Below are 23,436 nucleotides of genomic sequence, written 5' to 3'. Positions count from 1 at the left end.
ATTTAGTGAGTTAAGAGTTGTAATTTCGGGATGGCTGCCACTTAGAGAACGCATCTGGTTGGGTTTATTGTTGTACAATTTCCTTTTAGAAATTTATGGTGGCATTTGGGATCATAAGAGTTGAAACATGAACATGAAACATACAAGATCTTAGTTCATCTTCAGTCTGTCTGCAAGTCCTACCATTAAATATTACTATGGATGTACCCACTAATGTTTTCAAAACTCACTGAATTTGCCTTTGATGTCCTTCATTGTCCTCTCTGTTTTCTTGCACTGGCTCCCTCTCCTGCGCTCTCTTCTGTTCCCCCTCCCCAAGGCTGTGAGCTTGCCCTGACAATGCAGCATTATGGAAATAAATTGTTCCATTAGGTGCATTGTGTTCTGTCATCAGGCCAACCACACTGGGTTATTAATGGACACGGCCTGCGCTTTGATTAAGACTGAAGATTTATGAAAAAACACTCACTGGTGGCGTATCACCCAACACACTTTCCTTCACTGAGGTGTGTTCACACAAAGATTCACTTACAAGAAGTGACCTTATGAATGTCACCAAACTGGAAGACACTTATTCCTAGTATAATAGTATAATGTAACAAATAAAGGACAATTTTCTAATTTCTCAGTGCAGTAAACACACTACTCTCAGGTGAAGTCATATAAATAGTAATATAGTTTATATATATATTATATATTTTATATATATATAAATATTAATATAAATTGCATTCAAGTATTCATACATAAACTTTACTTACATTTGATACTCTGTCTCTTTTACATCACTGTGGTCTGTGTTATATTAAAGAAAGATCATCATCTAGAATGCTAGATAAACAAGTCTAAGAGTCAGCAGTTAGTTAGGCACAGCTGTGTTTTGAGCTAAATGCATGCTAACATGCTCACAATGACAATGCTAACAGGATGTGTAGTGTTTACCATGTTTATCATCTTAGTTTAGTGTGTTAGCATGCTAACATTTGCTAATTGGCATTAAACTCAAAAGTACAGATGAGGCTGATGGAAATGTCATTAGTTTTGCAAGTATTTGGTCAGAAACCAAATTACTGGACAATAATAATTTTGACCTGATGGTGGTAGATGAAAAGTCAGGGGATCACCAAAATGTTAACAATCCATCCTGAGGGAGACATGAATGTCTGTAACAAAATGTGATGGCAATCCATTCAATAGTTGCTGAGATATTTCACTAAAAGTAAAAAATTCACCAAAGGATTAATCCTCTGGGGCCATAAATGTCTGTACCAAATTTCACAGCAATCCATCCAATAGTGCCATACCGAGAGCCATGCAGTGGTGGAATGTAACTAAGTATATTTACTCAAGTACTGTACTTTAGTACAAATTCGAGGTACTACTACTTTGTATTTCCATTTTACGCAACTTTATACTCACTACTCTACTACATCTCAGAGGGAAATGTTGTACTTTCTACTCCACTACATTTGTCTGACAGCTTTACTAGTTACTTTTCAGATTACAACTGTTCATACCCTTCCTGTCCAGTGAAAACCATGTATCTTCAAATGTGGTGATTCTGAATTTTTCTAATAAACCGAAGAATAAAGTGTTCCTTTATGGGCTGAGAAAATTCTCCTATTTCTTAAACTAAATGAACTATTTAAAAAACAACAACATTGGATTAGCTGGAAAATGCATGGTCACAAAGTCAGAAATATTAATCCAGAAAAATCATATATAATAGTAAAACACTGACAGGGAACATTTTTCTGGAGAATGATAACTTTAACTTTTGCTGATAATACTTTTACTCAAGTAAGGTTTTGTAGTGGAGTATTTTTACAGTGTGATATTGATACTTTTACTTAAGTAAAGGATCTGAATACTTACTGGCTAAAAACTGGATAAATGAACAGAGGGATGCCATCTACAAATCTTCCAGTAATAGTAAATATCTATAAGAGTATGAGGGAGTGAGTGTGTTCATGAGAGCTCGCAGTTGGACACAGAGCCAGGTACATCACCTTAAATCTAACGTGATGGTAGTTTCAAATTTATAACCAGATTTCAATGTCATGGTGCCAGACGCTTCTGACCAATCAAACACTTAACTATCGGGCGTTTAGGCCAACTCACTTATAAGACTTGTAAAACTTGTTGTCGCTGTTGTCTGAGTGTAACGTATCAGAACAATATCTGTATCTTCACCCATTTTGTTAGTATCATACAGGCCTTAGTAATTCCCTCTCTACAACACAGGTGTGTGTGTGTGTATGTGTGTGTACAAGTGTGACTGATCCCATTTATCAGGCCAGTTAACCCTTGGCAGCAAGTAGTAATACGGAGCAGGAGACCAGAGGGGGATGCAGGCACTCGCTCTAATTAAATCCCCCCTCCACCTCCCCACCCACCCACCCCCACACAGACTGCCTCCCGTCCTCCGGCAGGAGAGACACTGACCTTCTAACCCAGCCTCCACCCTACTACCTGCATCTCCCACCTCAGCTCTGAAAACTGCAAAGTGACACATGGAAAATGTTTTAAAGTCATAAGGCCTCTTATAAACACATAGTAAGTAAATTCACTACATTTAGATTAGAAAGAATCACTATTGTGGGTTTTCCTATATTTATAATTACTATGATAAATGATAAAAATAGTCTGAAAATTATGAATGTCTACAACTGAATATGTGTTTATGTTTTCAGCCATGCTAGCAGCATGGCTCTATGGATGGCAACATCGGTCTGTCTACCACTTTATTTTGTACAGAGATTCATGTTCCCCAGAGGATGAAGCCTGCAGACATTGGTGATCCTCTGACCTTTCCTCTAGCGCCACCATGAGGTTGACATTTTTGTTTTTTGGTAAAATATCTCCACACGAACTGCAGTAACTTTGATGATCCCTTATTTAGCGCCATCATGAGGTCAAAATTTCCATGGGTTTAGAGCTCATTAGCAACAGTTAGCATGCTAACATGCAGAACTAAGATGATTGCCATAAACATTATACCTCCTAAACATTAGCATGTAGGCACTGTCATTGTGAACATGTTAGCATACTGACGTTAGCATTTTTCTCAGAAGTACAGCCTTGCCTGCTTCACAGTACATGTCTACATTAACCATAAATCTAAAGAATATAGCGGTGTGACGATCTGCTTCTCTGTTTCACTTACAAAGCAGCAAATAAATACATTTAAATTCTAAGAAAAACAGGAACACTGTGGTCAACTGTGTAATACTCTTTACACATTCATCAATACCAGTTTTTTGTTGTTATAAGTGTATTTGCTTTCCCAGGGCTGTTGACCTAATCAACATATGATGATGATGCTTTTCCCCTTTCAACTATGTATGCCTTCACTGAGCTGTTGACCTTTTCTAATCCAGCCTGTTTTCAGTGTGAGTGACATATGATCTTAATGTTGACTCAAAATAAATGTGTCCTTCCTTGACTTGTGAAGTAATGACAGTGAATAAAGTGGCATTAATGACTCAAAATAAATGTGTCCTTCCTTCACTTGTGAAGTAATGACTGTGTGTGAATAAAGTGGCATTAATGTGTTTGCACTGGTATGAAGGCGCACAGCTGGCTTTTGTGTGGCACGCTGGGTTCAAAAGAGGGTTAAGAGCAGGGTAATCTGTCTGGCTGACAGCGTCAAAGCGGCTGGCATCATTAATACAGTTCCAGGCTTAGGCGTAGTCACAACGGCTCCATCCATTGTTTGTGAAGGTTACACATGAACTTGCATGTATGCATGTAGGTACAGGTACCTGTATTTGTGTGTGCATAGAACCATGCACAAATCAGGAGAAGAAATCCAGCCTTAACTGTTAAACAATATATATATATATATATATATATATATATTTTTTTTTTTTTTTTTTTTTTAACTAATGTTGATGTTGCATTTTTGGGTCAATTTTGAGTTCTGTAATATTTGAACCACAGCTACTATTTTATTAACATAAAGTTTATTAGCACAAAAAAGTTAGATAATAATTATTATTAGTATGTTCTAAAAGTTCTAGAAGGTTCTAAGGAAACCTTTCTTTCTTATCTATCTGCATGGAAGATAGACATCTCTGTAGAGAACTGGGAAGAACTGGCCCAAACCCAGACTATTAATACCTGATGAAAACCGTTACTGTATAAATGGCTGCTCAAAGCTTACTACACTTGTTAAATGACTCTCTTTTTAATACAAATATTGCTGACAACTGTATTAAATGTAATGCACAAATTGGTAGGCCTACTCTGTTTCACTGTATGTGGGAGTGTCAGAAGCTCCAGATGTTCTGGAAAGAGGTTATTTAAATGATTTCCAAATTAACATTTTGTGTTGTTCCCAATGAAGCTAAATGATGTTTGTTACATATATACCTTAAAGATTAAATGCAAAGAAATGCAAACTAATTTATTTCTGTCTGTTATAGAACAAACACGTAATTGCTTTAAAATTAAAGGATATTCAAAGACCTAATTCTAATGAATGGATAAAGGAGATGTCTTGCAGTTTGGCTCGTAAAGGATTTTTATAAGGTACGGGTGCCTCTCTTACAAATAATGACTCTGTAGATGTCGATGAGGACAAGGATTGGTGCTGCTGTTGTCACTTCAAGGTATTTGGCTACTTGATTATAGCAAGAGTTACATGGTTGAATAGGGAAGAGAAAATGATGATAACCAGACTGAATAAGACTGATATTTTTGATCTGGGTTGTGCTTCTGAGACATACATTTTTATATTTTTATTTATTCTTCAATTTTAATTTGTTAAACATAATTTTACATTAATTTGTTTATTTTTCTTCCCCTATAATTACTTATTTATATTTCATGTTATGCAAGATTTTCCTTTTTCTGAGAATGTTGAGTTGCTGTAAATGTTTGAAGAACTGAAATTAATAAAAGGCAATAAACATGCTGAAAAATGACAAAAATAATAATAAATGATTTCAATATACTACAGTGCAATACAACCACAACACTGTGCATTGGAGACGGCAGTAGCTCAGTCCATACAGAGCTCAGACCACAGTATGGAGTGTGGACTGGTAGCTGGAGAGGTGCCAGTTCACCTCCTGGGCACTGCCGAGGTGCCCTTGAGCAAGGCAAGTATCAAGTGCAGAGAAAGACACTTTTGGAGTGCCGGCAGCAGGTATTATATTTTTTATCTCTATCAGCTAAAGATCAAACAGCAGCAGGCAGAGCGGCAGGAGCGGTACCAACTATGTGTATTCGCAAAAATACTCATTGGGTAGGAAAACAAAAGACTGTTTAGGTCTACATGAAACAACATCATTCAGGCCCAAATTTTAAGGTATCTTTGGTTTAAGTTGCCTCTGCTAATGTCTCCCTGCTCCTGTCCAATGAACGCACCCATACAACACAACTACTTCAGGAATGGTCTCTATGGTTTGTTGAAAGGCGTTCTGCTAAATGTGGGAAATCATAAAAAAAAGTTTTAGGGGGCAATTTAAGTGAAGGCAAGCATGCCAAAAAACAACAAATTTGATTGCATTATGCAGAAATGTAGGAGTATCTTAAAATAAGTTTTGTTGTGTGAGATTTAGCGCAACTCAAAACAGGATCAACTCAGGCTAATTCAATTTAGATTTGTTACTTTCAAAAAAATCTCTCGGATGTTACTGACGTGCAACCGACAAAAGTGTTACTTGTAACAGCAAACACGATGGATTCAGGTCACATGCTAGATTTGTATTCTATTTACATAAAATTAAAGAGATACCAGTATGTGTGTGTCTGCATGCATGCATGTAGATAGAGGGTCACGTCAACATCTCATTTATGTAATGGCTCCACATTTATCGCATCCTGACATGACTGACAGGTGGAAATGACATCACTAACATTTAAATCGTTGTCCTTCTCTCTGCAGAGTGATGCATATTCCACCACCGAGCTATTTCTGCGCTCATCTACTCCATCTTTACCCCACCTATCTCCAACACACACACACAATCACACACGCACATGCTTTAATCCCCCTCTTACTTTCTGTTTTTCATTGTCCCCACAACCTCAGTGTCACTGTGCAATCCAATTGGCATAATTGAGCCGGGTCAGATGATACAGAGACCTATAACAATCAATGCAGGTGAAATAAAAAACAGCTCCAAGTTATTACTTTTGTCCTTTTCCAACATCAATCAATGCCCCTCCCCTACACACACACATCAGTTTAACAGACTGGGACTGCCGCTTTTATTTGAGGAAAAGGTTTGAGATCTCAGAAGGAACAGTGAAGAGACACGAGGAGGTGAAGGCAGAAGAAGGAGGAGGAGGAGGTTCAGCAGTATCAGAGCTGAGATAGATGAGATGTGACAGGCTGCCAGTCTTCTCAACACCTTCTCATCGGCATGACACAGCTGTCACAGCCCTATTTCAGGAAAATTAAACGGCCTTACGGTAAACTGGCCTGCCTGGGGGCGCTAGAGGAGCAAGGAGTGTGTGTGTGTGTGAAAATGAATAAGCTTGTAGTATGCAGATGGCCTTTCTGCTTCTCTCCTCCCCCAATCTGTTCCCCTCCTTCAAGCATCATCCTCTCCTTTTGACATGGTAATGGCTCCAAACTGATGAAGACACTTCACTCATTCGGTGACAACTCTACTGGCAAGCAACATAAACACTTCCTCCACGCCTCCTCATCCATCACTTATGAAGCCCCTCCCTTCTGCCTGCTTGGCAGTGGCTGGGCGGGAAGTTGTTTAATCAGCTAATTTGCTCTTCTTTGGCCACCATTAATGGCCGTGCCACCTCTGGATTATCCTGTCATCCCTTAATGAACTGCTCATCAAACTATTAGCCTCGTTTTTGCCTTTGCCATGCTTAGCAAAGGTTATAGGCCTGTAATTAAAACAAATCTGTTGGGTCACGTTTCTCTCTTTAATTGGCAAAATAGTAGCCATTTCAGCAGCATTCCTACAGTGGCCAAGAGAGACCTCAACTCTCAATGCACTGCAAATTCATTTAGAAAAAAAACACTGCAAATAAATAAAACACAGGCAGCGTAAGGATCTGTGGCACAAATACAAAAGTAAATAGAGAAATGCTGCACATCACGATTCTTAGTTTGCTTCTGTTTTATTTTATTTGGAGACATTTTTCCCCATGACATTTTGCCTATGTGTTGTCAAAGTGATAAAGATGTTTTCTTTATCTATATGCATAATATATGTGCATAAACACACTGGAGTACACTAGAAACCAGAGTCAAATTCCTGTTTTCTTAAATTTTATAATAGACATAACATAATAGATAGAAATTATTTCTCTGTTTATAATTTTAATTTCTAATCCTGGCTAAAGGCATGAAGAGGTATGAAAAATGAGCAGATTCCTATCCTTCCTTTTTTTTTTTAAATCTGTAATTTTAGCAATATGATTTCTAATATTTTTGAGTGTGCCGTCACAACCCTCCAAAGCCAAACTGTCATGTTAACATAGAGGTGAGATGGTGAATACTCCTCTTGTTCTTTCTTAATGTTATCAATATAGGGTTGGAACCATTTATCACAGCTTATTGTTAAATATTAGCTATTAGCATTTAGGTAGACAAAAATATAAATTGTGATTCACTGCTATTATACTTTCTCCTTGACTAAGGCTACATAATAATAAACTATTACACCAGCATTGACGTTTTTTGCCTTCTGAGACTTTTTTATAACATTTTACCAATTAGACAGTTTGAAGCGCACACAGACAGGAATAATTAACAGAAACTAGAGGATGATGTGAGCAAAAGTCAAGGTGAAATTCACAATTATGAATGCACCGATCAGATACGCCAGATTGGTATCGGTGCCAACTCTTTCATTATGCAGATCAGTTATCAGCCATGATGTGACAGATCAACATCAAATACAGTTTCTTTGTCAATGTCGTTATAAAATTAAGTCTTTCCACCATCAGTTACATCCATTCAGTCATTGCAGGCTGTTGAGTTTTTAGTGACACAGCGATCCCTGATCTTATGTTACATAAAAATGATCCCAATGAGTTCCACGCAATAAGGTATACAGATTTTTAATCTGGGAAAAATCACTAGATATAATGTATTCACTGTACCCCTTAGCTCACTGGGCCTGCATGATAGCCACATGAAATTTATTCATATGTCTCTTGTTACCCTAGAATGTGGGATGGCTCACCCTATGACTTTCTGGTATTAACTATAATGTAATTTATTAGGCATTCCAGATGTCATCAATAAGCACAGATTTGAGTTATGAGGACCAGAACTAAGAACCACTACCTTAAGGATCTGCTAAACTACCATAACCCAACCATAATTTCACTACTGTGGGTTTCGGTTGACAGTTTATTTAAGAGCTGATTCACAGACACTTTCTCCTAAAAAGGAAGGACAAAGTTTCTTTTGAGCTTGAAAATAACACCTGAAATTAGTATAAAATAGCTTTATCGATTATTGTTAGCTTCATTTAAAAATATTGGCATCTGCATTGTCTTTTAAAAATGTATATTGAATTAATGGATTCTACATTTCTTTTTCAACTTAGCTGAACTGAATACATTTCTGCTGAAAGTAAAAACTTTAATAGAAGTTAACTAATACACAAACATGCAGGCATCTTAGTGTGTATCCATACTGGTAGGGGACACACAAGGTTTCTTTCCAGCAGTGTGAAATTCAGCAGGGTTAAGAGCAGACATGAAGGAATCTATGTTCTGATTTGTGTGATTCAGGTAAACTAGACCTGTTCAGTCTGTCTGACTTTTGAGCTGAAGATCTTGTCCTAACTGCCTGTTTAAATCCCTGCTTTGCTGCTTCAGCACAACCATGCAGCACTTTCATTGTAGGTGAAAGAGTTGTGATGCCTTTAAAAGAATTCATAACATCCAACCTGTACTGACCTTATACGGCAAATAAAAACTATCGATCCTCCCTCCCCAACTCCCACTTTAAAAGACTTATTGTGGAGCTCCATTTCATCTAATCACTTGGCAAAGGAGTCCAGGGTCTAAATAAAGAAAGAATAAATAAAAACCTCCCTGGGCCAACGTGTTGCTCTCACCTTTGCAGATGAAATTACCCGAAAAGCTGTTACAAATCAATATAATCAATGCAATCAGCTAACTGACATAGGCAATCTCCTGCCAGTAAGTAAAATACCCCCGGTGGAGGTCTTTCAATCTCTAGTGCCATAATTGCCCCCAAGGGCGACGTTAGGGTGTAGCATTTTGTACACTTAATTAAATTAGTGAGCTCTGTGGACAGGGAGGGTTGCCGATCTCACAGAGAACGGATAGGTCTGGGCCTGAGCCAGTAATTAAGGCAATACCTTTCCTGATTACGCCAATCCCCCTTAATGAACTCATTATGCATTTTAACCCAAACACTCCCATGAATTAATGAGCACAAAGAAAGCTCTTGGATGGAAAGAATGCCTCGATCACAAACACAAGCCATAATTCATCCACTCAACGGGGTAGACGTAATGTCCATATTTCTCCCTCTTTCAGCTGCAGCCAAGGCTAATTTGGACTTGAGTGACAGCAAAAGTTCTGGGTCTGTATACATAAAGCTTTAAAGAAATAGAATCTCTCGTCTGGCAAGTAACAGAAACTTTACAAGGTCCCACTGGAATCATATCTGAATTCACTCTATTTAGAAAACTTTTGTATGGTCATTTTGCACAGATAAGACTACATGCTCACAACCACATGGGGTCCAAACATATGTGTTACATGATTTAAAGAGACCTAGGAACACTGCAGGGTGGGAGCAGCTCTGCGCTGACCCATAATGCTTTGCTAATTAAATAATTCACTAATTGATTCATCGCCAAATCAATAAAGCCTTCAGATGGTTTATGGTGTGAGAGCTAAAGTGTGTTTGTGGACTGGGGTTGGGTTACAAATTAAACACACACATATACACACACACACACACACACACACAGGATCCAAACTGCCAGTGTATCCCCCAAACTGAATGATAAGCAAAAGCACATGAAACTGGTGCTAAAATGTGGGCGAACATTGAGTTGACCTTGAGCGTGTGTTGTATGACATCATTTCAGCCCCTCACAGGCAGATGATAGTGAATATAAAAAGGTGGGGGCAGAGTGTGACAGTGTGTGTGCGTGTGTGTGTGTGGGCACATGTTGAACCCATAAACACAGCTCCATCCTGAATCCAGTCCCAGGGGAGTCTGGGGTTTGTAGGTGGGCCTGAGAAAAAAAATCTGCTGGGATATCATTAATTCAAGTGTAATGAATCCTTAGGGTGTTTGAGTATAAAAGGGCATATGCACTGTAAATATGTGGTATGTTATGTATACTTTATGACTGGTCATTTGTGTGTGTGTGTTTGTGCCTGGTAAGGTCGGAATTACCTTTGAATGTAATTGGGACAGCAGTGAAGTGTGACATCTCACTGTTCTGAGTGGATGTAAGGGTTGTAAATCCTGCTACATGAGCAGTTTGACATTTGTTTCCAAACATGTGCGCACTAATACGCACACACAGAGATGCAGAGAATGGCCTCCAGTGCTCAAAATACAGTCAGATGAAGGTTGTGCTCGTCTGCCATGGGAGATGATTCATCTAAGACTGAGCCAACTTAATGAAAAAAGTATTTCTCATTTAATGTTAAACTGCAACACCGCCGAAAAACTACTACACGGCCAAAATTACACGGACATCCGAACATTTCATATCAGATTGTTGAACATCGTATTCCAATAAAAGAGTTTTACGTAAAGGTTTTAGAGCCTGGCTGCAGAGATTTGCTCCCATTCAGCCACTAGAGCATTAGTGAGGTCGGCCACTGACGTTGGGTGATAAGGCCTGGCTCACAGTCTGCGTTTCAGTTCATCCCAAAGGTGTTGGATGGAGTTAAAGTCAGGGCTCTGTGCAAGCCAGTGATGTTCTTCAACACCAAACTGGGAAAACAATTTCTTCATGGACTTGGCTTTGTGCACTGAGGCATTGTCATGTTAAAACATTAACAGGCCTTCCTCACCAAACAGTTGCCACAAAGTTGGAAGCACTAAAATATCATCGGTTGCTGTAGACTTCAGACTTCCCTTAATTGGAAATAAGGGGCCTAGTCCAAACCATAAAAGCCCAAGACCACTATTCCTCTTCCACCAAACTTTACAGTTGGCACTATAAATTCAGAGGTAGCGTTCTCCTGGCATCCGCCAAATCAAGATTCATCCATCAGTCTGCCATATAGTAAAGCGTGATTCATCACTTAAACAGGACAACACATTTCCACTGCACCAGGGTCCAACGGTGGTGTGTTTTACGCCACTCCATCCAATGACTGGCATTGAGTATAGTGAATTTAGGCTTGAGTGCCGCTGCTCAGCCATGGAAACCCATGTGCTCCTGACAGGCATTGCCTCCCGAGGAAGTCTGGAACTTGGTAGTGAGTACTGACAAAGAACCAAAGATTTTTTACACATCTCAGCACTTGGAAGTCCCATTCTGTGAGCTTTTGTGGCTTCTAGACCTTTTCGTTAAACAGTAAGATGACTTACTGACTCACGATTCCACCATTGTCTTCCTGTAACAAATCACCTCTCGCAAGACTTCAGAGCAAGACTTTTCCTTGAGCGAGACTTTTGTTTCTTTTTGAACAAAAAGGATCTTACTTTTTCACAAAAAAGTCAGTCTCTGTAGGGATCCTTTCCATAGTGTTATCAGACACTTATAATAACAACCTGAGCCTATCAGTGTAAAAAAAAAACAAGCACGGGTGCAATTTCCCTCAAAGATTATGTTGCAGCCATTGCAGCACGTTTCACAGCTGCCGGCTGAGACGATCTACTGGACCAATTCCAAAACTTGTAGACCCCAAAATATGTAAAAATAGGGCCCAGGAATTACCCTTTAGGTGGCATTTTCAATGCAGGACTTTTACTTGCAATGGATATTTTTATATTGCAGTATTACTACCTTTACCCAAATAAAGGATAACCGATATCATGCTGACTAAGTAGTACAGGTAATTTGATTTGAGTATTGATTCACATACTTTTCTTGACTAGTTATTAATGTAGGATGCCTTTTATTTCACAGTTGTATTAAAAATTGTATACAGACTGCTACATATGTATTATTTATATATCCTTTACTGTGCAGTAAATAAGAGATGAAACATAATTTCAACAGAATTTTCCATAATCAAATAACACACTCTTACATATTATTATACGTGAACTTCACCAGTACACTTTAAAAATGTCCTTAGTTTACCAGCGGCGTGATACCAGTATCAATTCTCCATTAACAACCACACAAAGAGTCATAGTCATTTGACATATCCAAACTTAGCATTAAAAAGATAATATATTTAAACAGTATGTGAATTACCATTCCAACAATGAACTGTATGAAGTTACCTATCAAGGAATCTTTTTTGTTCTAATATGGTCCAATATCACTGCATTACAGAGTCACAAAAGCATTCATCTTAACTCAAATGCCCAAGTATTATTTTATCTAATTATAGTTTTAAAGGTACCATTTAGGTCTACTACTTTATACTGTCAGACCCTTTGAGATGTGGGTGAACCCTGAGAGAACAAAAGTGTGAGACCACATTCGCACGACAGGAAATCCAGAATTAAACACAGGCGTAGCTGAAATGGAAAATTCAGTTTAAAAACACAATACAGAGAAAAGTGAAGTAAAAAAAAAGAAAGAAAAGGTTAAACTGCAATGGCAGATATGACAATGACTTTTACTTACAGTTAAAAATATTTCTAAGTCACTCCTTCAACTGATTAAAAGTTAATTACCTACTGTTAGGTGTAGAACAGTAACACCTGATCCCTTCTCCTTGAAGATTTCTTTCTTTTTGTTTAAGCAGATACTCTTTGCTGTGTTTTACAAAGAGTCCATTCACACATTATCAACTGTACAGACAGAAACATGGTCAATCTCCATGTCAATTTGTGGAGAAGGGGACTGTGATGGTGGAGCACCTCTGTGTGTTCAAATGCAGCATTGCAGGTGAGGAGCACTCTGCCTCTTAATTTTTCCCCAGAAGAGACAAACAGTGTGAGGGAAGGTGTGGAGAAAAGCTGAAGGCTATGTTGTATATTGAGGATTACAGCACACATGTGTAACCACACACAAAACTTAGGAAAAAGATAAAAAATGAAGGGAATTGGACCATATTCCTTCTTGGTAGGGAATGCAATCTGATATGTATTGAACTCAGGTAGCTTTCATCCACCGGAAAGTTTGGCAAAGCGAATAAGCATATTTTTCAAAATGTTGAACTATCCCTTTAAGATTACAAGATAAAGCCACTTAATTATTAGAAACAACATTTGACTGTTGCCAAAAGCATCACATTGCAGGGTCAAATTACATTTTTCAATTTACCTTTCAGATTCTTCATATTGTTTGGTAAGTTTTTAAGGACTAGAAGAATAATTTCATTCATTCAAGAAAAAAGCTGATACTGTTGCCAAGCTCTCCAAGCTGAGTGAAAGTTTGTACCTAGGCTTTACACTAAAGTCAATAAATAAAAGAAATAGCTCAAAATAAGAAAATTAATTTATGTGTGCAAAGGTCTCCAAGACCCCACACCCAGTGCACCGTGCAAGATCAGACCATATTGGTTTGGATGTTGGGGCTGCGACTCTGCAGGTCCTGTACCTGGTCAAGAACCCAGTTGATGTTTGGTCTCTCCTGGGGATTCGACACCATTATGGAGCTGAGGAGCATCTGCAGGCCCTCAGAGTAACTGTGCACATGACAAACAGACACCAAATTAGAACAACTTCACTTTGATCCATATTTAGTTATACATACCTTAATTAGTGACGTTTAAACTTAAGCACAATCATACATCATTTACACCAATCACAGGATCATTATTAATTTGAATTATGTTTATTTTGCACAAAACAGAACAACAGGTGAGGTTTCCAGAACAGAGCTCAGTTCATACACAACAAAAACAACCTAAAATTTAAAAAAATTACCCAACTTGTGTTTGCAGTTTTGTTCAATTAAAGAGGGAATTAAACTACATTCAGTTAGTTTGTACTGCAATCGATCATTCAGACTCCTATTAACTTAGCTGCAGACTAACAATGGCTAGTAAATGCAATTCCAAAGGAAGAAAATCCTGGTCTGCAATGAAATTAAATAATTACATAATGTTTACATATGAATTGAGTTTTATGGCTGCTAGTATGCAGTATATCAGTAACACCTACTTTGGAACCGTAACATCCCCCCCACCCCTAAACTTTTCAATCGAAAAAATGAAGGGGATTTTTTCTACCACTATCCTGGGTAGTAACAGAAACTGATACATCAATGGGAAACTTTCTTCAAGTTACACTGTAAGATAATGTTACAGTCTGAAGACTGACCTGCAAGACAGTGGGATGGCCACTGGATTCTGGACAGCCAGGGCAACACTGTCCCCCCTCTGAAATACCATGTCATACGGCCCCTCTAACATCATCATGCTGTAAAGCACACAGCCAAGTGACTGGAGAAGTATAGGGAGACATGAAAAGACAAGAAAAAGAAGTAGTCAGTCAAGGATCAACAGTAACACTAGCACTTGGATTCAGAGACTTGGTGATGTCACTTAAGAAAACAAAATGCACAACATACACAAAAAGGGATGAAGAACACAAGGCTTTACCCAGATATCAGTGCGCTCATCTATAATGCAGTGGCTCTCTACATTGAAGAGTTCAGGAGCCCTGTAGGAAATGGTGCACCGCTGGGCTGCCCAGTCCTGTATGGTCATGGCTTCTCTGGTTCCTCTAACCTGAAATAAACTCAGTTTTATTAAAATCATGCTGGCGGGTATGCTGCCTATCACACTTAAAATGTTATGTTAATAGGTATTCTATAGCAAACTCTTCCTATTATAATTACGTCAGTTGTCTCGAGGGAATAAACAAAACAGCAGAATGCCAAATGTGACTATGCATCCAACGTGAGTTTTTCAAGATGCACAATCAGTGTTGGAAGCAACTGTGAAACAAATGTGATAAAATAAACTTGATCATGACAAAGTTGTACAAGCTCTATGGGCCAAGACAAAAAAGTGAGCCAGGGGAACAAACATTGTTGAAAGCATTAAAGAAACATGAGAAACTTCCTCCAGGCAGCAAAAAAGCAAATCTGACAATGAAGAACACAGAATTGGAAATGGAAATGGAATTGATTGCGCTATAAGATTAACCCCAAGTAACATCACTTGTGCTACTGTTTGTTACATGCTCTATCGCATTTTTACATAACATCCAGAAAAGGTAAAAGCTGTATTCTGAGAAATGATAGACAATATCCAGTAGCTGTTCATTGGCATTAAAAAAGTTACTCTGCCATCTCAAGGTGGAAATCTGGACCTTCTTTCTAAAACAAGAAGGTCAAGTACAGTGAGTTTTCACTCTCACAACATTATCTACACAAGGACTTGATGAGTTGCCACCAAATGTTATGTTGTAGTATTATGTAGTTAGACATCACCCGATGTTTCAGACTATTTGTCTCAGCTTGCTTGAATTGCTAAAAACTACTCTGCAACATTTAACATTAATGTTCAAAATTACTTTTTAATATTAAGCACACAAAATAACGGATGTGATGGTGGCACTGCACTCTGTTTCAATGCTTATAAATTGATCAGTAAAATCTTACACACTCTTCATAGACTCTGCACCCTTACCTCAATCCTGGCACGGTTCATAGAGCCCAGGTCCATCAGAACTGGCCTGTCATCCTCATCCAGGAGCACATTTGTGGGCTTCAGGTCTCTGTCAAATCATAGCAGACACATAGCATGTGTTCAGACGTCTGCAATTTTGTTAATATAAAAAGGAACACACAAAAGTTGCCATTTAGAAAAGTAGTAAATGATGGTCTGGCAAATAGTAGTATCTAATTGTTCGGGTGAACATTACAATTTCTAACTATTTTGGATTTGTTAAGTTAAATGCTGTTGACAATATACAGTAAATGTATTTTACAAGTTGATTGATCAACCACATAATGCAGAATACCTACATTGTGATATAAACTGTTATACAGTATTCTCAGCCAAACTAGGTGTTCTACATTAAGTACTGACTGGTAAGGTGCCCAAACTTCTGCACATTCCACATTATTTTACCCAAAACAATAAAATGAAACCAATTGAGTGTAACTCTGAATTAACAGTTTACAAAAATAGGCCAGTTTCACTTGATCAATAAAACATACCATATGGCAAAGGGCTGCAAAACTTTTAATATACAACTGTAACTTTCAAGACAGTGTTCCAACAGTTATTTTAACATTTTACATGTATATGTAAAGTGAAACATTAAAAATAAAAATATGTTTTGCTTTCTGACAGTGTGCAATTGAATTCATTGTGCATTCATTCATTAACGGAGCACTAATTGGTACAATAACAGCTCTGTGGCATTTTATAAACTGAAGTTGTTCATATTGAGATTTTAGGCATTTTTTCATGAATATGTTGCCCATTAGAGAGACTGAGTGCCAGTAAAGAATGTATTAAAAGCATCAGATATTTCTGTTTTGGACACTTCATGAGATAAGATCAAAACGGACTCAAGGACTGCAGACAGACACTGGTGTGGCACTCCAAGCCAGCACAAGAGTCATTACACTGGTCCTATGCATGTTTGTTGTATGTGTATGTGGGGACAGATTACCTGTGTGCATAGCCTTTTTCATGAATGGCCTTGAGTCCAGAGCATATGCCACGCAAGATTTGCAAAATCTGCTTTTCAGGCATTGAGCTCCCCTTGTCTCTTAGCTTCTCCAGAACAGTCCACAGACTGCCTTTCTGTTAACCAAACATACCAATATATCAGAATCAGATAATTTTCCTCGAGGTTATTCTGATCATACTAAGTGCTGCATCAACTTACTCTAATATAAGGCAGGAGTAACCAGGCTTCAGTCTTGCCTCCACGATCAACAAAGGTGTGTGCAACCAGGCTCAAGACGTTGGGGTGATTAAACACCTGATGCATCTCCACCTCAGTCTGAGCCTCCTGACGGCCTTCACGGTCATGGCACAGGATCCTCTTCAGGGCATAGAAGCGCCCATCCTTTACCCCCTCTACCAGATCAACATAACTGAACCCACTGAAGAGAGGACAAAGAAAGATTAGAGTTTGGGAGGAGCATTCAAGTCCAATTTAGACTTTAAAGGATAAGGCTGGCGATATTCCATATATTTATTATTGTAAACAAATCCCATAAAAAGACCAAAAATCAACAATGCATAACTCCGTCTCTCAGTACTTTCCAAATTGCCTGTCTGTGTCTCTCAGCCCCAAGCCCATTTGTTCGTACTGAAGACTTCAATCTTTAAAAAGGAGTCACAAATATACTGTTTCATTTTTGTTATGGCCTATATAACAGCAGGGTACTATATTTTCAGAAATGTTCCTCAAAGAGGAATAAATAGGACTATTTTCAACCAAGATTTGGTGTGCTAGTTTATATTTACTGCAGCAGGACGGTGTATGTAGGACTGACTCAAAATAACCTACAGTGCCCATGTTAATTGTAATGAAGAAAGATGTCACCCAGTGCAACAGTGAGTCTCAGTGAGGTGTTGTTTTTGGACAACAATAGAGATCAGAGTAATAAGCTATATAAGATTTTGACTCCACAGACAACACTTGTAGGATTCAATTCAATTAATTATTGGTTTTGGTCTTTTCATGGGATTTGCTGACAAACAAATCTAAAATATCACCACACTTAACCTTAAAGGTGGAGTTAAAAACAATGTCAACATGTTATCGTACCCTTCGTCTAGTTTCTGAACAAAGTAATATTTTTTGTTATCAATGGTGATGGAGCCACGGGAGCATATGCACAGGGTCTGCCCCATCTTGACTGGTACATTGTTTAACGCCAAGCTTTTAAGGGCCTGGGAGGAAAACGACAAATAAAAGTTATTTGAGAGAGACAGCCAGAGAAATACAGGTAGTGATGCAGTGTTGCTCACTATCTAAAACACTCATTATTGAAATAAGACTGCGTGGTAACCTATTGATCCATTGTAGAAAAACATGTGTTAAGACAGCAAACAAACTGTCAGACAACAAACATTATCTGTTACGTTAGCTAACACAGCACATCACCAACATCTAACGTATAAGCATAGCGTTAGCAACTGCCAGGCTACAACAGCCGAAAAGCGACATTAACGTCCATTTTTAACGTTAGCCCCAAAAGCTGTGAAATTTTAACTGACTAACTGATATCTGACACAAAGGCCAGCTAAACATAACATAGCAATGCTATAATTGGTGACATTACGTCTTTATTCTTACCAGCTAGCTTTCTGTTTACCATGTTAGCTTGCTGTTAGCTTGCTGTCTTCTTCTGCTTCTTCTTCTTCTGCTTCTTCTTTTGTTTAATGGGTGGCAAACAGCTTTTAGGTGCAGTACCGCCACCTTTTGGATTGGAGTGTGAATCAGAACGGTTACTATACTTTAACATTAAATTATCCTAATATTTCCCGTGTTTTCTAAAAATCTGAAAATAGCCTTGTACCCTACATCACCTGAACTCCTCTGCAACATTTCTCTAATATCTAGTGTCATGCGATTCCTTTGAAGTGTAATTTTAAGTGTTTGTCTCACTTGTTGATATCTAGAACAGTAGGCTATCAAAATACATGCTCCACCGTTTCCTGTAGTCCGCGTTGTTCAAATCTACCCGTAGCATTCTTATTCATTATGTTTAATGTACTGTTTAGACCAGTGTGACCAAATCTAATCCTTGATATAATGTCCTCCTCCTTTCTATTTATATTGCTTCCTCTCATTTATCCTCCTTTCCTTTGAATGCAGTAGTATCTGCCCTTATTTCCTCTGTCCCACTCTTCCTGCCATTTCTTTTTCATTCCTGATTTGATTATACTTTTAACCTCAGCCTTGCTATATTTTATGACCATACTTATTTATCTTTTTCATGTTGCTCCATTTTCCATATTTATCTGCCAGATAATTTTTCATCCACACCAATGTGTGCAGGAATCCACATGAATTTAATTTCTATTCCTGCACTCTTAATTCTGAATATTGTTTGAGCTATGTTAAGTCAATGCCTTGTATCTGACTGCATGTATTTAATACTTGTTAGTGCACTACTGGAATCAGAACCTATCAAAACTTTGATTGGTTTGACTTCTTCTATCCAGCTTAGAGCAAGTAGAATAGCTGTATAGTATATAGGCTACAGTTCCCCTGTATTTACTGCTAGGTTATCACTAACCCTTTTATTTGACATTACATTTAATTATGGAATGGTAAACACTATTCCTACTCTATTGTCCAATGTTTTAGATGTACCTGTATATACTAACATATTCTGAATACAAACATATACTGACTTCATTTTTGCCTATATTTTTTTAGGTTTAAATCGACCCTTACTTCTTCTAGAGTCCATGGTGGGACAACAGAGAATGGCACAGTGGGGCTTAATATTTTATCCACTATTCCTATCTCATTGACCTTAGTCTCTATTGTCCAACCAAAACTCGTTCCCTTTTCCTTCTCTTGACATGGTTTTAATATACTCTGAGCCATTATGTCCCCTCAGGTTTGCCCAATATGTTAATGCTAGCAGTGTTCTTCTTATTTCCAACGGCATTCCATCCATTTACACCTGTAAATAGCTTGCTGTCATATTTCTGCTCCTCCTCCTCCTCCTCCTCCTCCTCTCTCTTCTTCTTCTTCTTCTTCTTCTTCTTCTTCTCTCTTTTTTTTATTTTAAATTTTATATTAATGGCAGTTGGCAATCAGCATCTTAGGGGCATTACCGCCACCTTATGTTTCAAAGTGTGGGCCAGAGATTAAATCCTACCCTTTAATCCTGTTTGTCTGATAAAATCTAAGAAACTTCTACTGTCTGATCAACTCTCAGCTCTGATTGTACTTGAGAAAAAACATAATTGATAATTACTGAAAAGATGAATGGACTTATTACACTCCTTTGTGGGGCCGTGTGGGGCCCATTTTCCACCACAAATCGACTTGATATTTATTTGAAAAGTTCTTCATATTTCTTTTTACTTCTTCTTCTCTTGTAAACAGTGTACGGATCTTGTTTGACACACAGCGCTGGAAGAAGACTAGCGGCATGCGGTGGTAAATTAGACAGGAGAAATTATGGCGGATTACGAGCATAACACAAGGGGTTCCACCGCCGACGGAGGTGATATTTGTGCTGTTTTAATGTCTAAAATATGGTTGAGAAATGAGCAGTATTTACCGTTAGTTAGCTTGATTTGCTGTCTATCTATTTCAACTGGCCCTAACTAATGTTAGACAGAGGAAAATTTCACTAAGCTAACTTAATGTTAGCTACGTATCATTGGCTAGCTCATGCGAATGCGAAGTAACAGTTAGCATTTTATTAGCGTTTCCTATTTAGCTATGGAAATTGGGCTGTAACTACTGGGCTAAAGTTGCTGCTAACGTTAGCCAGGAATTAGACTTGCTTGCAGCAGACAGGTCTCTTGTTAGCTTGATAACCTGGCGTTAGCCTAGCTAGTGTGCAAGTAGCTAACCTAAGCTAGGTAGCGCAGGTTAACACCATATGAATGAGTAACAATGTTATTGTTATCTGCTCTCAGACCCTGCCTGCGGTACTCGTAAATTCACTTAAACCCTGATATTGTAGGTAGATTAAACAGCAAGTTAAATGGTAGAGTGGAGCTCAAGTCACCGTTTGTTGATGGCTAGAAACGTACTATAACCTTAGCCACACAAGTAAAGGTGATAGCTTTTATTATTCTCCAGTTCCCAGGAAACTGTTGTTCACCTTGGTGAGTTGTCTTGCCTCAAGCAGGGCCGCAGGAGGAGGAAGGCAGAGTGAAAACTAAGCCTGTCTCTTGTAGCACTGTGGGAGGAGAAGGGACAGCAGTCAAACGCACATCCCAGCATCTCACACCTGAAGATGAGGAAGAGTCCTCAGCAGACCCACCAGCACCCCGCAAAGTCTCCAAGATAGGCTTTAGCATGAGCAGTCAAATGGGGAAGAAGTCGAACCCCATATCTATCAAACTTGGAGCAACAGTGAGTGTGAGCAATGCATATTAACTGCTTGCAGACCTTCTGTAGTATTTGTAATTGCAGTGATGATGGTGTTGTAACTTGCATCACAGTCTGTGGCAGACCTACACAGACAGTTGCACCACAGCGTGAACGTTTGGGCACGGATATGATGCTACTAGAAGTGTAAATGGTGTAATTCTCATAACACACTGCTCAAAGAGGCCCAAAAAAGGATGCAGGCCAAAATCCTCAACAGTTATAAACACATACGATTTGAATGTTACCCTCATTGTGAGTGGTGTTGAAACAATTAGCGTTGTTCATTAGTCAGTTGATAGAACTAATCCATTAATGATTTAAATAATTTCTCAAGTAAAAGTGTCAAACATTTGCTTTTTAACCTTATCTAATGTGAGGATTTGCAGCATTTCTTTTGTATTTTATGAAGAGAGTGAAGAAGTCTGATGCTGCTAGGTTGTGTTGTTTTATTTTGTTTCCCTAAATCTTGTATCCACAACCTGTTCTAGAAACCCAAAGAGCCTGTACCATCACTTCCTCCAAAAAAGGCAGGGCTGGCGTCTGTTTTTAATGAAGATGATGATGTAAGTGCACACGCAAACAGTAATGTTGTGGTTGTACAAATCCATAAACAACAAATACGCAGAGGCTGACTTTAACTTTCTCTTGTAATGTAGAGTGAACCGGAGGAGATGCCTCCAGAAGCAAAGATGAGGATGAAGAATATTGGCAGGTACACACACACACGTGATGTAATTGTTTCCTCAGTTTCAGCTTTTATCAAAACATTCAGCTTTTGAGCTCTTTTTTAACTGATTGCTATGTTTCACATTTAGTTATTTATCTGACCCAATCATCTAACATGTTTCTATTTGAGTTTGAAGTGACTAACCCGCTATCTCCTCAGGGAGACACCAACATCTGCGGGACCCAATTCCTTCAACAAGGGCAAGCAGGGCTTCTCTGATCATCAAAAACTTTGGGAGAGGAAGATGAAGGCCCAAGCAGACAAATTGTAAATGACTACCACAGTTTTTGTCACTAATGGATAATTCTGTATAGTTTAAACCATGTCAGAGATATCTACGAAGGTTCAAATGATTCCTCCTTGTAGCCTCTGCTTTAACAAATTTGTGGACAATGAAGAGTACTTTAAGCCTTCTACGATACTCTATGATTGAACTCACGTTTACATATCTAACCACTACTGGCAGATGCTAACTGAGAGGATAGGTGCAGTGTCAAGCCTCTGTGATGAGAGGTGCAGAGTGGGGAGATGGGACATACAAATTAGCCAGAATATTGTAAAATTTGCTACAGTTGCTTTTTGCTGGCTAATGAGAAAATCTAGCATCTTAGAGCCCTCATGCCCCTTTTGTGACATGCTTGTTCCTATCTTAAACTGGTTAGGTGTGGCCCTGAGCAAACTCTCAGTGTTGCTTGTCTAATATTTGTGTAAAAATGTACAAAGAAGTGTGAATGTTTTATTTTTAAATCCACAAATGGGAGCATGTGTTTGAGTGTAATGTTAACGTGCGTGTGTGGGGCATAGACTAGACGTACAGATGGATTGTTTTGTTTCATTTAGTTTCTCAACATCAATGTACACCCCTTTTGTTTTCACCAGCTGTGCCACCTCAGAGGCAGTCTTGTTTGATTTTAATGTTTTGTTTGTTGGAGCTTTGTGCCAGTACTTCTGGTTTCGCTTACTCAAAACTGTATTTCTGTCTGCTTCACTGAATCTGGCAAAAAATGTGGCTGTGATCATTTCTATGTTCACAGTGGATGTACTGATGTGTTTTTAGTTGACAACTGTGTGAAGACCAGAATCATACAGCTGTGATAAGGATACCAGGGTGCTGGTCATATGAAATGATTTCTGTATGGTTAAAATATAGGTTAGCAATGATTACAAACTCCTTCATCGCCACTTTCACATCAGAAAGTCCATGCTGCAGAAATATACCCCTGATCCTTTTGGTTCAGATAAATGTGGTACATCATTAACTTTTTGGAAGATCTTCTTGATCAAAAATATAAACTTTGAATTCCTCTGTGGGTTACCTAACTGTTGTGCGGATTTCCCCCAAATGAATAACATTAATATCCACTGTTACGACTGTTTTATCAAACAACTCTCTTGGATACATATTTAAAAGCCAGTCATAATAAAACAATTTGGATGGTATGCAGTGTGTCAATTTCTGAGACATCTACTGTTACAGAATACATGATGAACTACACCTCCCAACATAATAATTAACAATTATTTAAACTTAAGAGTCCATCTTTTTGTACATTTAGTTCATCAATGAACTAGTACAAGTCCTTTATCTGTCATATTTATTCTC

At 38.4% G+C, this 23,436-nt stretch overlaps 2 protein-coding genes across 7 annotated transcripts; one reads left to right on the top strand and one right to left on the bottom strand.

The window, feature by feature from the left end:
• Positions 1-12,040: 12,040 nt before the first annotated feature.
• stk16 (serine/threonine kinase 16) lies at positions 12,041-21,143 on the bottom strand. 3 transcript variants are annotated; one of them, XM_044192755.1, is made up of 9 exons: positions 20,964-21,143; positions 18,354-18,457; positions 17,804-17,928; positions 16,913-17,132; positions 16,694-16,827; positions 15,700-15,787; positions 14,665-14,793; positions 14,384-14,505; positions 12,041-13,746 (listed from the first exon to the last, which is right to left on the bottom strand). In XM_044192755.1, the coding sequence occupies exons 2-9, from the start codon at positions 18,354-18,356 to the stop codon at positions 13,608-13,610; spliced, it is 960 nt and encodes a 319-aa protein (XP_044048690.1). In that variant the 5' UTR covers positions 18,357-18,457; positions 20,964-21,143; the 3' UTR covers positions 12,041-13,607. The 3 variants fall into 3 exon arrangements, with proteins under 3 accessions (XP_044048690.1, XP_044048680.1, XP_044048669.1); XM_044192745.1 differs by lacking the exon at positions 20,964-21,143 and having other exon boundaries at positions 18,335-18,475; XM_044192734.1 differs by lacking the exon at positions 20,964-21,143 and having other exon boundaries at positions 18,354-18,463.
• LOC122874635 (PEST proteolytic signal-containing nuclear protein-like) lies at positions 20,085-23,273 on the top strand. Of its 4 annotated transcripts, none has more exons than XM_044192780.1 (5): positions 20,085-20,225; positions 20,862-21,094; positions 21,595-21,669; positions 21,763-21,818; positions 21,993-23,273. In XM_044192780.1, the coding sequence occupies exons 1-5, from the start codon at positions 20,180-20,182 to the stop codon at positions 22,102-22,104; spliced, it is 522 nt and encodes a 173-aa protein (XP_044048715.1). In that variant the 5' UTR covers positions 20,085-20,179; the 3' UTR covers positions 22,105-23,273. The 4 variants fall into 4 exon arrangements, with proteins under 4 accessions (XP_044048715.1, XP_044048735.1, XP_044048704.1 ...); XM_044192800.1 differs by having other exon boundaries at positions 20,086-20,225; positions 20,862-21,088; XM_044192769.1 differs by having other exon boundaries at positions 20,087-20,225; positions 20,859-21,094.
• The last annotated feature ends 163 nt before the right edge of the window (positions 23,274-23,436 follow it).

Source organism: Siniperca chuatsi, linkage group LG1 (genome assembly GCF_020085105.1).
Source record: "Siniperca chuatsi isolate FFG_IHB_CAS linkage group LG1, ASM2008510v1, whole genome shotgun sequence".
In the NCBI taxonomy this organism is placed as follows: Eukaryota; Metazoa; Chordata; class Actinopteri; order Centrarchiformes; family Sinipercidae; genus Siniperca; species Siniperca chuatsi.
Note: the sequence above shows the minus strand (reverse complement) of the source record. Positions and strands in the feature narration are given on the sequence as shown.

What these genes read in the sequence shown, in the direction of transcription:
- stk16 (XM_044192755.1), bottom strand. An exon ending in TACTCCTGCCTTATATTAGA is followed by an intron (nt 16,828 to 16,912) that starts GTAAGTTGATGC and finishes TTTGGTTAACAG; the next exon opens with AAAGGCAGTCTGTGGACTGT. An exon ending in ATGAGCGCACTGATATCTGG is followed by an intron (nt 14,506 to 14,664) that starts GTAAAGCCTTGT and finishes ATACTTCTCCAG; the next exon opens with TCACTTGGCTGTGTGCTTTA.
- LOC122874635 (XM_044192769.1), top strand. Translation starts at nt 20,180, where the DNA reads ATGGCGGATTACGAGCATAACACAAGGGGTTCCACCGCCGACGGAG. An exon ending in AACTTGGAGCAACAGTGAGT is followed by an intron (nt 21,095 to 21,594) that starts GTGAGCAATGCA and finishes AACCTGTTCTAG; the next exon opens with AAACCCAAAGAGCCTGTACC. An exon ending in TTTTTAATGAAGATGATGAT is followed by an intron (nt 21,670 to 21,762) that starts GTAAGTGCACAC and finishes CTTGTAATGTAG; the next exon opens with AGTGAACCGGAGGAGATGCC.